Source organism: Schistocerca cancellata, chromosome 11 (assembly GCF_023864275.1).
Source record: "Schistocerca cancellata isolate TAMUIC-IGC-003103 chromosome 11, iqSchCanc2.1, whole genome shotgun sequence".
NCBI lineage: Eukaryota > Metazoa > Arthropoda > Insecta > Orthoptera > Acrididae > Schistocerca > Schistocerca cancellata.
In genome coordinates this window covers 77,614,352-77,630,056 of record NC_064636.1, presented here as the reverse complement: position 1 = coordinate 77,630,056, position 15,705 = coordinate 77,614,352, and the positions used below count along the sequence as shown (strand labels likewise).

The 15,705-nt window shown below is 47.0% G+C and overlaps 1 protein-coding gene across 1 annotated transcript in view; it reads left to right on the top strand.

The window, feature by feature from the left end:
• The window catches only part of LOC126108224 (pleckstrin homology domain-containing family G member 5), a 694,776-nt gene that overhangs the window by 640,485 nt on the left and 38,586 nt on the right, over positions 1-15,705 (top strand). Inside the window, exons 15-16 of the mRNA XM_049913456.1 lie at positions 8,350-8,529; positions 12,524-12,843. Coding sequence (XP_049769413.1) covers positions 8,350-8,529; positions 12,524-12,843 — 500 coding nt within the window. The remainder of the gene's footprint in view (positions 1-8,349; positions 8,530-12,523; positions 12,844-15,705) is intronic.

Genomic DNA, 15,705 nt, shown 5'->3' with positions numbered 1-15,705 from the left:
CCTCTGTAGCTGCCCATAACTTGGAACTGTTGCCAGTGTAGGATTTTGTGCAGGAACTGACTTTCCATAATCTCCAATGGGATTCATGTCAAGCGATCTGGATGGCTAAATAATTTGCTCGAATTGTCCACAATGCCCTTCAAATTAGTCATGAACAGTACCGTCCCGGTAACATGGCATGTGAAACTTCCATTACTGTTTGTGAACAAGTAGTCAAATATAACCATTTCCAATCAAAGACTTGCTCAGCTGGGCTGCAGTATTTGGTCCACTGTATGACAACACAGCCCACAACACAGGTACGTGCCGAGTAAAACTGTGAGGAACGGGAAAAACCCACCGTGGTACAACAACAAAGTTAGGAAACTACTGCGAAAGCAAAGAGAGCTTCACTCCAAGTTTAAACGCAGCCAAAACCTCTCAGACAAACAGAAGCTAAACGATGTCAAAGTTAGCGTAAGGAGGGCTATGCGTGAAGCGTTCAGTGAATTCGAAAGTAAAATACTAGGTACCGACTTGACAGAAAATCCTAGGAAGTTCTGGTCTTACGTTAAATCAGTAAGTGGCTCGAAACATCATGTCCAGACACTCCGGTATGATGATGGCATTGAAACAGAGGATGACAAGCGTAAAGCTGAAATACTAAACACCTTTTTCCAAAGCTGTTTCACAGAGGAAGACCGCACTGCATTTCCTTCTCTAAATCCTCGCACCAACGTAAAAATGGCTGACATCGAAATAAGTGTCCAAGGAATAGAAAAGCAACTGGAATCTCTCAACAGAGGAAAGTCCACTGGACCTGACGGGATACCAATTCGATTCTACACAGAGTACGCGAAAGAACTTGCCCCCCTTCAGAAAGCCGTGTACAGCAAGTCTCTAGAGGAACGGAAGGTTCCAAATGATTGGAAAAGAGCACAGGTAGTCCCAGTCTTCAAGAAGGGTCGTCGAGCAGATGCGCAAAACTATAGACCTATATCTCTGACGTCGATCTGTTGTAGAATTTTAGAACATGTCTTTTGCTCGAGTATCATGTCGTTTTTGGAAACTCAGAATCTATTATGTAGGAATCAACATGGATTCCGGAAACAGCGATCGTGTGAAACCCAACTCGCTTTATTTGTTCATGAGACCCAGAAAATATTAGATGCAGGCTCCCAGGTAGATGCTATTTTTCTTGACTTCCGGAAGGCGTTCGATACAGTTCCGCACTGTCGCCTGATAAACAAAGTAAGATCCTACGGAATATCAGACCAGCTGTGTGGCTGGATTGAAGAGTTTTTAGCAAACAGAACACAGCATGTTGTTATCAACGGAGAGACGTCTACAGACATTAAAGTAACCTCTGGCGTGCCACAGGGGAGTGTTATGGGACCATTGCTTTTCAAAATATATGTAAATGACCTAGTAGATAGTGTCGGAAGTTCCATGCGGCTTTTCGCGGATGATGCTGTAGTATACAGAGAAGTTGCAGCATTAGAAAATTGTAGCGAAATGCAGGAAGATCTGCAGCGGATAGGCACTTGGTGCAGGGAGTGGCAACTGACCCTTAACATAGACAAATGTAATGTATTGCGAATACATAGAAAGAAGGATCCTTTATTGTATGATTATATGATAGCGGAACAAACACTGGTAGCAGTTACTTCTGTAAAACATCTGGGAGTATGCGTGCGGAACGATTTGAAGTGGAATGATCATATAAAATTAATTGTTGGTAAGGCGGGTACCAGGTTGAGATTCATTGGGAGAGTCCTTAGAAAATGTAGTCCATCAACAAAGGAGGTGGCTTACAAAACACTCGTTCGACCTATACTTGAGTATTGCTCATCAGTGTGGGATCCGTACCAGATCGGGTTGACGGAGGAGATAGAGAAGATCCAAAGAAGAGCGGCGCGTTTCGTCACAGGGTTATTTGGTAACCGTGATAGCGTTACGGAGATGTTTAACAAACTCAAGTGGCAGACTCTGCAAGAGAGGCGCTCTGCATTGCGGTGTAGCTTGCTCGCCAGGTTTCGAGAGGGTGCGTTTCTGGATGAGGTATCGAATATATTGCTTCCCCCTACTTATACCTCCCGAGGAGATCACGAATGTAAAATTAGAGAGATTAGAGCGCGCACAGAGGCTTTCAGACAGTCGTTCTTCCCGCGAACCATACGCGACTGGAACAGGAAAGGGAGATAATGACAGTGGCACGTAAAGTGCCCTCCGCCACACACCGTTGGGTGGCTTGCGGAGTATAAATGTAGATGTAGATGTAGATCATTATGGAGCCATCTCCGGCTTGCACAGTACCTTGTTGTCAACCTGGGTCCGTGGCTTCATGGCATCTGCGCCCCACTCGCGAATCCTTCCATCAGCTCTTCCCAACTGAAATCTGGACTCATCTGACCAGGCCATGATTTTCCAGTTACCTGGGGTGCAACTGATATGGTCACAATCCCAGCGGAGGTGCTACTGTCGGTCATGTGCTGCCACAGTCCATTAACGCCAAATTTCGCCGAACTGTCCTAATGGATATGTTAGTCGTACATCCCATAGTAATTTCTGCGGTTATTGCAGGCAGTGTTGCTTGTCTGTTAGCACTGACGAGTCTACGCAAACACTGCTACTTTCGGTCGTTAAGTGAATGCCGTCGGCCACTGCGTTGCCCTTGGTGAGAGATTTATACCATGAAATTTATACCATGGGCACAATCTTGACACTGTGGATCTCAGAATATTGAATTCTCTAACAAATTCTGAAATGGAATATCCCATGCGTCTAGTTCCAACTACCACTCTGCGTTAAAAGACTATTAATTATCGCTGTCTGGCCATAAGCACGTCGGAAACCTTTCCAATGAAATGCCTGAGTACAATGTACTGCACTCAACCAATGCACTGCCCTTTTATACGTCGTGAACGCTAAACTACCGCCATCTGTGTATGTGCCTCCCACTGTCTCACGGCTTTTGTCATCTCAGTGTGATACTGAAATTCTTGCATCAGTGTGTCACACTGTTGATGTATCCTCAATATCAATAAATTTCTCTGATATATCTACATCTACATCCATACTCTGGAAGCCACAGAGAAGTGCAAGGCAGAGGGTGTACCAATGACTAGAGCTTCTCCCCATTCGATTCACGTAGGAAGCACGGGCAGAATGACTGCTTAAATTATGAACTTCTGTAATTAGTATGTCTTGCCCTCATGGTACCTATGGGAGCAATGTGTATGGGACTGTAGTCTATTCCTGTAATAACCATTTAAACCCGGTTCCTGGAACTTTGTAAGTAAGCTTTCACGTTACAGTTTGTCTCTATTCTCAAGTGTTTGTCAGGTCAGTTTCTATAGTACCTCTGAGACACTCTCCCAAAGGTCAACTGACCAGCGACCATTCATGCTGCCCATTTCTGTATACATTCAATCGTCACCCACATGACCAATATTGTTGGGTAGGTCGCACATGTGTTTTGTGAGCAATCTCCTTTGTAGACTGCTTGCACTTCGCTAGTGCTCTACCAGTGAACCAAATACTGCCACCTATTATTTAACCTATGAATGACCCTATGTGACCATTCCATTTCCTAGCCCTACAAAGTTTTAGACTCAAGTGTTTGTGTGAGCTGATCGATTCCAACTGAGACTTGTTGGTATTGTAGTCACACCGCACTACATAAATAAGTGTGTGAAGTGCACTGTTTTAAATTTTCCGGCATTTAATGAAAATTACCAACTTTACACCAGTATGAAATCTTATCAATATGTGACTGAATATTTGTGCATTTTTTTCAGAAAGTACTTCTTTACGGATAACTGCATTATCTGCAAAAAGTCTGAGGTTACTAACAAGAAAGTCTGCAATGTTGTTAATATGCAATACAGACAGTAAGGGTCGCAACACACTTCCATGTGGTATATCTGAAGCTGCTTCCAGACTGTTGATGAGTCTCCTTGCAATGTATATGTGACATATCAGTGTCCATTCATGCGATGGGAGAGCTGCTTGTGGAAAAGCCATTGTGATTTGTATGCCACATTCGTACAGAACAATGGAACCACTGGCGGTGTCAGACCTCAGGGCAGGTCACTTTTGGTTCTGGAGAAGTGTAGGAAAACATGGTTGACTGATTTGGGAGAGGGGACGAAACAGCGAGGTCATTGATCCCGTCAGTTTAGGAAAGGATGTCCTTTGAAAGGAACTATCCCAGCATTTGCCTGAAGCGATTTAGGGAAATCACACAAAACCTATAGCAGGATGACTGGATGCAGGTTTGAACTGTTGTCTTCCTGAATGCGTGTCCAGTGTGCTAACCAGTACGCCACTTCGTTCAGTAGGGAAACGTGAGGGAATAGTAATGACTGGACTTGGAAGATACAGTGGACAAATCTAAACCTAAATGCATAGCATATGTCGATTTAGAGAAAACTTTTCGCATTGTTGACTGGAGTACACACTTCAAAATTATGATGGTAGTAGCCTTAAAATACAGCTCATATAGAAACACGACTGCATAAGAGTCGTAGCCTTAAAACACAGCTCATATAGAAACACGACTGCATAAGAGTCGGGGGGGGGGGGGGATGAAAGGGAAGGGTTGTCGGCTATTCCCAGTGTAATGCAGACAGTACGTTGATTAAGCAGTAAAAGAAGCGAAAGAGAAATGTGGAAACCAAATTACAGTTCAGGGAGAATAAATAAAATTTTTGAGGTTTGCCTATGACGTTATTCCATCAGAGATGACAAAGGGCTCGACGGAACAGATGGAAGGAATGGATAGTGTCTTGAAAAGAGGTTGTAAGACAAACATCCGTAAAAGTAAAACAAGATAATGGAATGTAGTCAAATTGCATTACGCGATTCTCACGGAATTAGGTAAGGAAATGAGATACCGAAAGTAACAGATGATTTTTTTCTATGTGGGCATTAAAATAACTCATGATGGCTGAAATAGAATGGATACCAAATGAAGACTAATACAGTAAGAAAAGCATTTCCCAAAAATAGAAATTTGACAACATGGTATTTTAATTTAAATGTTAGGTATTTTATGGAGTATAGCCTTGTGCAGAAGTGAAACGTCGATGACTAACAGTTCAGAGAAAAAGTGAATAGAAGCTTATGAAATGTGATGCTGTAAGAGAACACTGAAAAGTAAATGAATAGAAAGAATAACTAATGAGGAGGCACTGACTGTAACTGAGGAGAAAAGAAATTTGTGGCACATCATGATTCAAAGAAGGGCTCAAAAGACAAATTCTGAATCATAAAAAATCTTCATTTTGGTAATGGAGAGAAGTGTAATAGTAAAAACTGTATTGGGAGACCAAGAAACGAACACACTCAACAGGTCAAGTTGATGTAGGTTCCAGTAGTTATGCAGAGATGAAGAGGCTTTTTTACCTTCATCATTTTCCCGCCCAATCCAGTGCACTTGCCCCATCTTGACTGCCACTCCTGGAAAATGTGATGAAGGCCATTCTTTGTTTTGCATTTCAAATTCGCCTCAATAGCTTTCATTGCCAGAGTTTCATTGTCAAAGTGACATCCCTAAAGGTTCTTTTTTGCTGTTGGGTACATCAAAAATTTTGCAGGGTGCCAGGTCAAAATCGTGAGGTGGATAGGAAACGTATAAATGCCTTTACTGGTCAAAAACTTCATCGCAATTTGAGCAGCTTGGGAACTGACATTATCGCTAAAAGCTTGCACTGACCAACAAGTTCTTTCCTCTACTCAGTAATCTGATCTTCCATCAGTTGGGTAAGAACTTGACTTTGGGTATGCTGCAGTGACTGTTGGGCATCTTGATAAGCTGTGTATGTTCATCTTGCCTTTGTAATCAAAGAATGTGATGACCATAGCCTTAGTCGCAGACTAGTGTATGCACTTCTTTCGAGGGTGGCTCGCAATATTGCAGCTGTTCTGTGCATCCCCGGTTCATTTATGGGTCACAACAAATACCCACATTTCATCTCCAGAGATAGTGTTTGACCATCTTGCATCATCACACTCATCCACAACACACCTTAGCCAACAGTGGCACACAACACACGGTTCTGCGTTTGCTCCAGGGTAAGAAACTGTGGCACCAGGATGCACATATTCTAGATGTGTGAGTGTGAATACCTCCAGTCGATATCTCAGGAATCTGTGCAATATATCTGGTAGTGAGGCGTGGACCACTGCGAATAATGGCACACATTTACGAGTAATTTAATAGTTTTAGGTAACAACATATTCCTGCCTCAAAAGTAGAAACATTTTTCTCAAAGAAAATGACTTTGTGAAACTCCGATTTATCGAAAGAATCGATGGTTAACCTCCGAGTCATCATCATCATCATCATAATCATCATCACTGCGACGGTTTATCGAAAAGTTGATATATAGATATCTCAGAAGATTTTGTCGTGTCTACTGAATGCTCAGAAAAGTTGTTAGTCTCGTCTGGGCCGACAACTGTATGAAGACGAGATACTTCAGAGAGCTACAATTCATCTCGTTTAGTACAGTGACTATTTATTTGATCAGGCTATTAGTCACATACAATTAGCTCTGGGAACTGAAAGATTCAAAATTCCCTAGCACTGCTGTGCAGACAAATTTCCATGTCATTGTCTTGAACGATTTCCCGTATCCAGCTGAACTACACTCCTGGAAATTGAAATAAGAACACCGTGAATTCATTGTCCCAGGAAGGGGAAACTTTATTGACACATTCCTGGGGTCAGATACATCACATGATCACACTGACAGAACCACAGGCACATAGACACAGCCAACAGAGCATGCACAATGTCGGCACTAGTACAGTGTATATCCACCTTTCGCAGCAATGCAGGCTGCTATTCTCCCATGGAGACGATCGTAGAGATGCTGGATGTAGTCCTGTGGAATGGCTTGCCATGCCATTTCCACCTGGCGCCTCAGTTGGACTAGCGTTCGTGCTGGACGTGCAGACCGCGTGAGACGACGCTTCATCCAGTCCCAAACATGCTCAATGAGGGACAGATCCGGAGATCTTGCTGGCCAGGGTAGTTGACTTACACCTTCTAGAGCACGTTGGGTGGCACGGGATACATGCGGACGTGCATTGTCCTATTGGAACAGCAAGTTCCCTTGCCGGTCTAGGAATGGTAGAACGATGGGTTCGATGACGGTTTGGATGTACCGTGCACTATTCAGTGTCCCCTCGACGATCACCAGTGGTGTACGGCCAGTGTAGGAGATCGCTCCCCACACCATGATGCCGGGTGTTGGCCCTGTGTGCCTCGGTCGTATGCAGTCCTGATTGTGGCGCTCACCTGCACGGCGCCAAACACGCATACGACCATCATTGGCACCGAGGCAGAAGCGACTCTCATCGCTGAAGACGACACGTCTCCATTCGTCCCTCCATTCACGCCTGTCGCGACACCACTGGAGGCGGGCTGCACGATGTTGGGGCGTGAGCGGAAGACGGCCTAACGGTGTGCGGGACCGTAGCCCAGCTTCATGGAGACGGTTGCGAATGGTCCTCGCCGATACCCCAGGAGCAACAGTGTCCCTAATTTGCTGGGAAGTGGCGGTGCGGTCCCCTACGGCACTGCGTAGGATCCTACGGTCTTGGCGTGCATCCGTGCATCGCTGCGGTCCGGTCCCAGGTCGACGGGCACGTGCACCTTCCGCCGACCACTGGCGACAACATCGATGTACTGTGGAGACCTCACGCCCCACGTGTTGAGCAATTCGGCGGTACGTCCACCCGGGCTCCCGCATGCCCACTATATGCCCTCGCTCAAAGTCCGTCAACTGCACATACGGTTCACGTCCACGCTGTCGCGGCATGCTACCAGTGTTAAAGGCTGCGATGGAGCTCCGTATGCCACGGCAAACTGGCTGACACTGACGGCGGCGGTGCACAAATGCTGCGCAGCTAGCGCCATTCGACGGCCAACACCGCGGTTCCTGGTGTGTCCGCTGTGCCGTGCGTGTGATCATTGCTTGTACAGCCCTCTCGCAGTGTCCGGAGCAAGTATGGTGGGTCTGACACACCGGTGTCAATGTGTTCTTTTTTCCATTTCCAGGAGTGTATTTCCTGTTCACAGACCATCGCAACTAATGCTGTATTTCTATCGAGTCATAAGTAAGTGGTCAGAAGGTTTAGGGTGTGAAGTGTAAGGGGAAGTCAGAATGGGGTGGTTTGTTTATAGCATGTTGTAAATCACCAGAATTAAATTTGCGTGAAGTCCAATGACCTACTGCACTTTTTGACCCCCCCCCCCCTTCGCCATTCTCTTTAGGACTCAGTAGAGTTGTAATGTTAGCTGGTTCGTGGAAATGTTGACTAAGGACTTTTTCCTGACATCGTGCATCGCATTTGCAGCAGCTCACTGGAGATGAACGAGGCATCTTCGCTGAGCAGCGCATCCCAGTCACAGTCTCGTGAGGCCAGCGTGGACATCAACCGCGGCTCCAGTGTCAGCTCTGACGAGGGTCTGCTGATGCCCCATTCCACGACAGCCACTGGAGACTCCAGGCAGGCCACCTCACCCAGGACTGACAGGTCAGTCATGGTAGTACCAACACAATCAGGTTAATACTGAATCTGTCCCACTCCGCTGTTTGACATACTCTTGTGTCCATATGTTAAGGCATATTTGAGGTAGAGGAAACCTTGTGTACACTAAAAGGTGCTGTGGAAACAACGTGGCACAGTGGTATAGTTACAAGGTAGACTGGAAAACTGACTGTGGAACGGAGGGTCGTTTGGCAGCAGGAAGCCCTAACCTACATGACATCTGATAGAGCAGGCTGTTCCAGCGTTGCCCCATAGGATGCTGGGTGTCGCTAAGATAGCTTATGGGCAGTCACAACTAAAATGTAGAGACAGCCCTATTATACACATTCTGCACATAGATGAACCACTTGTCCAACATCGCCGACATGCAATCGAGTGCTGCAGAACAGTGACATAGAGTATGATCTGGTTGCAAGACTGCCCACATATCAGCTGTTTGCCCACCCATACCTAACTGTGGCTGTGGGCTCCAGGCTGCCCACTGATAGGTACTGGAACCAGAACAACCTGCCATAAAGAATGCCATTTTGTGGTGTGACAGCCTCATGTGCAAGTCTCAGATGTAAAATGGCTCACCAGCATGACTTATGGTAATGCCTGGAACTTTGAAGGTCAACGGTGGACTGTCGATTTAGCACTGTCACCTTCAGCCTCAAGTGTTCCACAAATGTTCAGTCAGACTTAGCTGGTGACTGAGCTGGACACACTAGATGCTTGGATTAACCAAATTTCAGGTACTCGTCTACCACACCAACCCTTCCTGGCCAGGCACAATCATCCCTCCTTAGAAACTGCATTTACCATTGCAGAACGTTGCCCTTGCAGATTGCAGACATTACTGTGTCTCGAGTAAACACATAAAGTGACATACCTACCTACCATAGTTCACTGAGGAGTTTCTTCCTTTTGTCCCTGGAACCCAAACCACTATAGCTATCTCAGACCCCAGCCTTCAAGTTTGAGCAGGACCAGCTTGGCCGGCCGGTATGGCCGAGCGGTTCTAGGCACTACAGTCTGGAACTGCGCGACCGCTACTGTCGCAGGTTCGAATCCTGGCTCGTGCATGGATGTGTGTGATGTCCTTACGTTAGTTACGTTTAAGTAGTTCAAGTTCTAGGTGACTGATGACCTCAGAAGTCCGATAGTGCTCAGAGCCATTTGAACCATTTTGAACCAGCTTGGCCAATATGAAACACAGCAAAGTCTCAACCTCGATCCCCAACTTATTAGAGGAGTTCAGCACACAGTCCCTGCCATTCAGCTTTATACCCTTGTTTAGGCTGAAACGCCTGTTGCCCATCATACCATTTGGCAGCCATTTGAACAACCTTGTTGTAGGACATCCCTCCTACCTTTTTACTACCTAAACTATTATGCCAACCTTAGAACTCTACTTTCCACGTTATGTGGGATCTACTTGCGCTCAATATAATTTTCAGCAGTTCACAAAGAAGATAAATCTTTTCCTTACTTGTTACTAGAAGCTTGGGAGGCACTCTTACATTCAGCTCTGCTTTTTCTTACCTCATTATCCCTGTTGGACCACCTTCTGCCCAAAACAGCATTCACCAAGCAGTTAAAACTCATCTCACCCTTTTCCATGGCGTTTTTCAGTATTCCTTGCTGCCTAAACCGCTGTACTAACCCTGCCTTGCAGCTTGTGCAGGACCAGCTGCACTCAATACGATATGATTCTCAGCTAGTGAACAAGGAAGTAAATACATTCCGTACTGATAATGACAAGTCTTGTGCACCCGCACACACACACACACACACACACACACACACACACACACACACACACACACACACGCACGCACGCACACACGCACACACTGCCTTTCAGCTGTGTTTTTATGTATGTTCTATGCAACCAAACACTCGGTAATCAGCTGAACCTCATTGGTACTTGGTCCTGGAGTTCCTACATGCCCTCATTGTCATGCAAACCAGTCTACATGCGTCAGCGCCCAATCTACCAATTTGAGTAGGACAGTTGTGAACCTAACTATGAACAGCACTTGAATACCAATATTTCTAGCCAGCCGGTATGGCGGTACGGTTCTAGGCACTTGTCTGGAACCGCGTGACCGCTACGGTCGCAGGTTCGAATCCTGCCTCTGGCATGGATGTGTGTGATGTCCTTACGTTAGTTAGATTTAAGTAGTTCCCAGTTCTAGGGGACTGATGACCATAGATGTTAAGTTCCATAGTGCTCAGAGCCATTTGAACCATTTGAACCATTAATATTTCTTTTGCCAGTAGACTAATTGTGCCATCTGTGTTGTCCAAACAACGACACCTATAAGACCCCTCTATCTTCCAAATGGGTAGGACCACATTCTGCTCAATCTAACAATGAAGAAACAGTTGAAACTTACCCTTCCTTCATCCAGGATGCTTTCCTTGCACTTTTGGTGCCAAAATAGAAGTAACAACCTCATCCTCCCATCGTCCAGTATGGGTAGGGCCATTCAGCATTGTAGCCTTGTTTAGTCTGAAACAACTGTTGCCCATCACACCACTTGGCAGCCATTTGAACATCCTTGTTGTACGAGGTGCATTCAAGTTCTAAGGCCTCCAATTTTCTTTCTCTGGACTGAAAAGAGATAGAAACATGCGCATTGTTTTAAAATGAGGCCGCGTTCATTCTCAATACGTCCCAGAGATGGCAGCACCGTACGGCAGATGGAATTTTACCGCCAGCGGCGAGAATGAGAACTGTTTTAAATACTTAAAATGGCGACGTTTTCCTTACTTGAACAGCGTGCAATCATTCGTTTTCTGAATTTGCATGGTGTGAAACCAATTGAAATTCATCAACAGTTGAAGGAGACATGTGGTGACGAATTATGGATGTGTCGAAAGTGCGTTCGTGGCTGCGACAGTTTAATGAAGGCAGAACATCGTGTGACAACAACCTCGGGCTCGCATAAGCCGGTCTGACGACACGATCGAGAAAGTGGAGAGAATTGTTTTGGGGGATCGCCGAATGACTGTCGAACAGATCGCCTCCAGAGTTGGCATTTCTGTGGGTTCTGTGCACACAATCCTGCACGACGACCTGAAAATGCGAAAAGTGTCACCCAGGTGGGTACCACGAATGCTGACGGACGACCACATGGCTGCCCGTGTGGCACGTTGCCGAGCAATGTCGACGCGCAACGACAGCACGAATGGGACTTTCTTTTCGTCGGTTGTGGCAATGGATGAGACGTGGATGCCATTTTTCAATCCAGAAACAAAGCGCCAGTCAGCTCAATGGAAGCACACAGATTCACCGCCACCAAAAAAATTTCGGGTAACCGCCAGTGCTGAAAAAATGATGGTGTCCACGTTCTGGGACAGCGAGGGCGTAATTCTTACCCATTGCGTTCCAAAGCGCACTACGGTAACAGGTGCATCCTACGAAAATGTTTTGAAGAACAAATTCCTTCCTGCACTGCAACAAAAACGTCCGGGAAGGGCTGTGCGTGTGCTGTTTCACCGAGACAACGCACCCGCACATCGAGCTAACGTTACGGAACAGTTTCTTCGTGACAACAACTTTGAAGTGATTCCTCGTGCTCCCTACTCACCTGACCTGGCTCCTAGTGACTTTTGGCTTTTTCCAACAATGAAAGACACTCTCCGTGGCCGCACATTCACCAGCCGTGCTGCTATTGCCTCAGCGATTTTCCAGTGGTCAAAACAGACTCCTAAAGAAGCCTTCGCCGCTGCCATGGAATCGTGGCGTCAGCGTTGTGAAAAATGTGTACGTCTGCAGGGCGATTACTTCGAGAAGTAACGCCAGTTTCATCGATTTAGGGCGAGTAGTTAATTAGAAAAAAAGTCGGAGGCCTTAGAACTTGAATGCACCTCGTAGGACATCCTTTCTACCCTTTTTACTACTGCCAACGTTGACACTCTACTTTCCACCAGATAACACGGTCCACACATATTTGGCTGGCAGACTGATATGTTTCCCCCTCGACCGCAGGAGGTCGCGCCTGCTGTCGCCGACTCCCAGCTCGCTGTGCCTGCTGCAGCCGCCCAGCTTCCAGTCGGGGCTGGGCCAGTCGCTGCCCAACCTGACCCTGAGCTCCAGCCGGGGCACGGACACGGTGCTGGCCTCGCGCAGCGTCACGCCCACGCCCAGGTCGTCGCCGGCCGCAGCCGGACCTGCCACCACCGGCGGCTCCCCAGTTCTGGGCCAGAGCCCACCTGCCTCGCTGCTCCTGGTGCCCGGACAGGGCCACGGCGCCATCCGGAAGCAGCGGCACGCCCAGCCACAACACCTGCTCAGCCCCGGACACAGAGGTGAGCCACGTCGAGGCATTCAAAGTGTAATGATAAACTACAGAAATTAATTCTCCATTCATCGTAATAATAAACCTGATGTAAACAAACACAAAAGGTACAAAGGTACAAAGAAGGTAGCTGCGAAGAAACCATGAGTAACAGAAGAAATACACTCCTGGAAATTTAAATAAGAACACCGTGAATTCATTGTCCCAGGAAGGGGAAACTTTATTGACACATTCCTGGGGTCAGATACATCACATGATCACACTGACAGAACCACAGGCACATAGACACAGGCAACAGAGCATGCACAATGTCGGCACCAATACAGTGTATATCCACCTTTCGCAGCAATGCAGGCTGCTATTCTCCCATGGAGACGATCGTAGAGATGCTGGATGTAGTCCTGTGGAACGGCTTGCCGTGCCATTTCCACCTAGCGACTCAGTTGGACCAGCGTTCGTGCTGGACGTGCAGACCGCGTGAGACGACGCTTCATCCAGTCCCAAACATGCTCAATGGGGGACAGATCCGGAGATCTTGCTGGCCAGGGTAGTTGACTTACACCTTCTAGATCACGTTGGGTGGCACGGGATACATGCGGACGTGCATTGTCCTGTTGGAACAGCAAGTTCCCTTGCCGGTCTAGGAATGGTAGAACGATGGGTTCGATGACGGTTTGGATGTACCGTGCACTATTCAGTGTCCCCTCGACGATCACCAGTGATGTACGGCCAGTGTAGGAGACCGCTCCCCACACCATGATGCCGGGTGTTGGCCCTGTGTGTCTCGGTCGTATGCAGTCCTGATTGTGGCGCTCACCTGCACGGCGCCAAACACGCATACGACCATCATTGGCACCAAGGCAGAAGCGACTCTCATCGCTGAAGACGACACGTCTCCATTCGTCCCTCCATTCACGCCTGTCGCGACACCACTGGAGGCGGGCTGCACGACGTTGGGGCGTGAGCGGAAGACGGCCTAACGGTGTGCGGGACTGTAGCCCAGCTTCATGGAGACGGTTGCGAATGGTCCTCGCCGATACCCCAGGAGCAACAGTGTCCCTAATTTGCTGGGAAGTGGCGGTGCGGTCCCCTACGGCACTGCGTAGGATCCTACGGTCTTGGCGTGCATCCGTGCGTCGCTGCGGTCCGGTCCCAGGTCGACGGGCACGTGCACCTTCCGCCGACCACTGGCGACAACATCGATGTACTGTGGAGACCTCACGCCCCACGTGTTGAGCAATTCGGCGGTACGTCCACTCGGCCTCCCGCATGCCCACTATACGCCCTCGCTCAAAGTCCGTCAACTGCACATACGGTTCACGTCCACGCTGTCGCGGCATGCTACCAGTGTTAAAGACTGCGATGGAGCTCCGTATGCCACGGCAAACTGGCTGACACTGACGGCGGCGGTGCACAAATGCTGCGCAGCTAGCGCCATTCGACGGCCAACACCGCGGTTCCTGGTGTGTCCGCTGTGCCGTGCGTGTGATCATTGCTTGTACAGCCCTCTCGCAGTGTCCGGAGCAAGTATGGTGGGTCTGACACACCGGTGTCAATGTGTTCTTTTTTCCATTTCCAGGAGTGTACTTCAGTTGATTGGTGAAATGAGGAAGTACAAACATGTTCCGGGAAAGTCAGGAATACAGAAATACAAGTCGCTGAGGATGAAATAAATAGGAAGTGCAGGGAAGCTAAGACGAAATGGCTGCAGGAAAAATGTGAAGACATCGAAAAAGATATCATTGTCGGAAGGACAGACTCAGCATACAGGAAAGTCAAAACAACCTTTGGTGACATTAAAAGCAACGGTGGTAACATTAAGAGTGCAACGGGAATCCCACTGTTAAATGCAGAGGAGAGAGCAGATAGGTGGAAAGAATACATTGAAAGCCTCTATGAGGGTGAAGATTTGTCTGATGTGATAGAAGAAGAAACAGGAGTCGATTTAGAAGAGATAGGGGATCCAGTATTACAATCGGAATTTAAAAGAGCTTTGGAGGACTTACGGTCAAATAAGGCAGAAGGGATACATAACATTCCATCAGAATTTTCAAAATCATTGGGGGAAGTGGCAACAAAACGACTATTCACGTTCGTGTGTCGAATATATGAGTCTGGCGACATACCATCTGACTTTCGGAAAAGCATCATCCACACAATTCCGAAGACTGCAAGAGCTGACAAGTGCGAGAATTGTCGCACAATCAGCTTAACAGCTCATGCATCGAAGCTGCTTACAAGAATAATACACAGAAGAATGGAAAAGAAAATTGAGAATGCGCTAGGTGACGATCAGTTTGGCTTTAGGATAAGTAAAGGGACGAGAGAGGCAATTGTGCCGTTACGGCTAATAATGGAAGCAAGGCTAAAGAAAAATCGAGACACTTTCATAGGATTTGTCGACCTGGAAAAAGCGTTCGACAATATAAAATGGTGCAAGCTGTTCGAGATTCTGAAAAAAAAGTAGGGGTAAGCTATAGGGAGAGACGGGTCATATACAATATGTACAACAACCAAGAGGGAATAATAAGAGTGGACGATCAAGAACAAAGTGCTCGTATTAAGAAGGGTGTAAGACAAGGCTGTAGCCTTTCGCCCCAACTCTTCAATCTGTACATCGAGGAAGCAATGATGGAAATAAAAGAAAGGTTCAGGAGTGGAATTAAAATACAAGGTGAAAGGATATCAATGATACGATTCGCTGATGACATTGCTATCCTGAGTGAAAGTGAAGAAGAATTAAATGATCTGCCGAACGGAATGATCAGTCTAATGAGTACACAGTATGGTTTGAGAGTAAATCGGGGAAAGACGAAGGTAATGAGAAGTAATAGAAATGAGAACAGCGAGAAACTTAACATCAGGATTGATG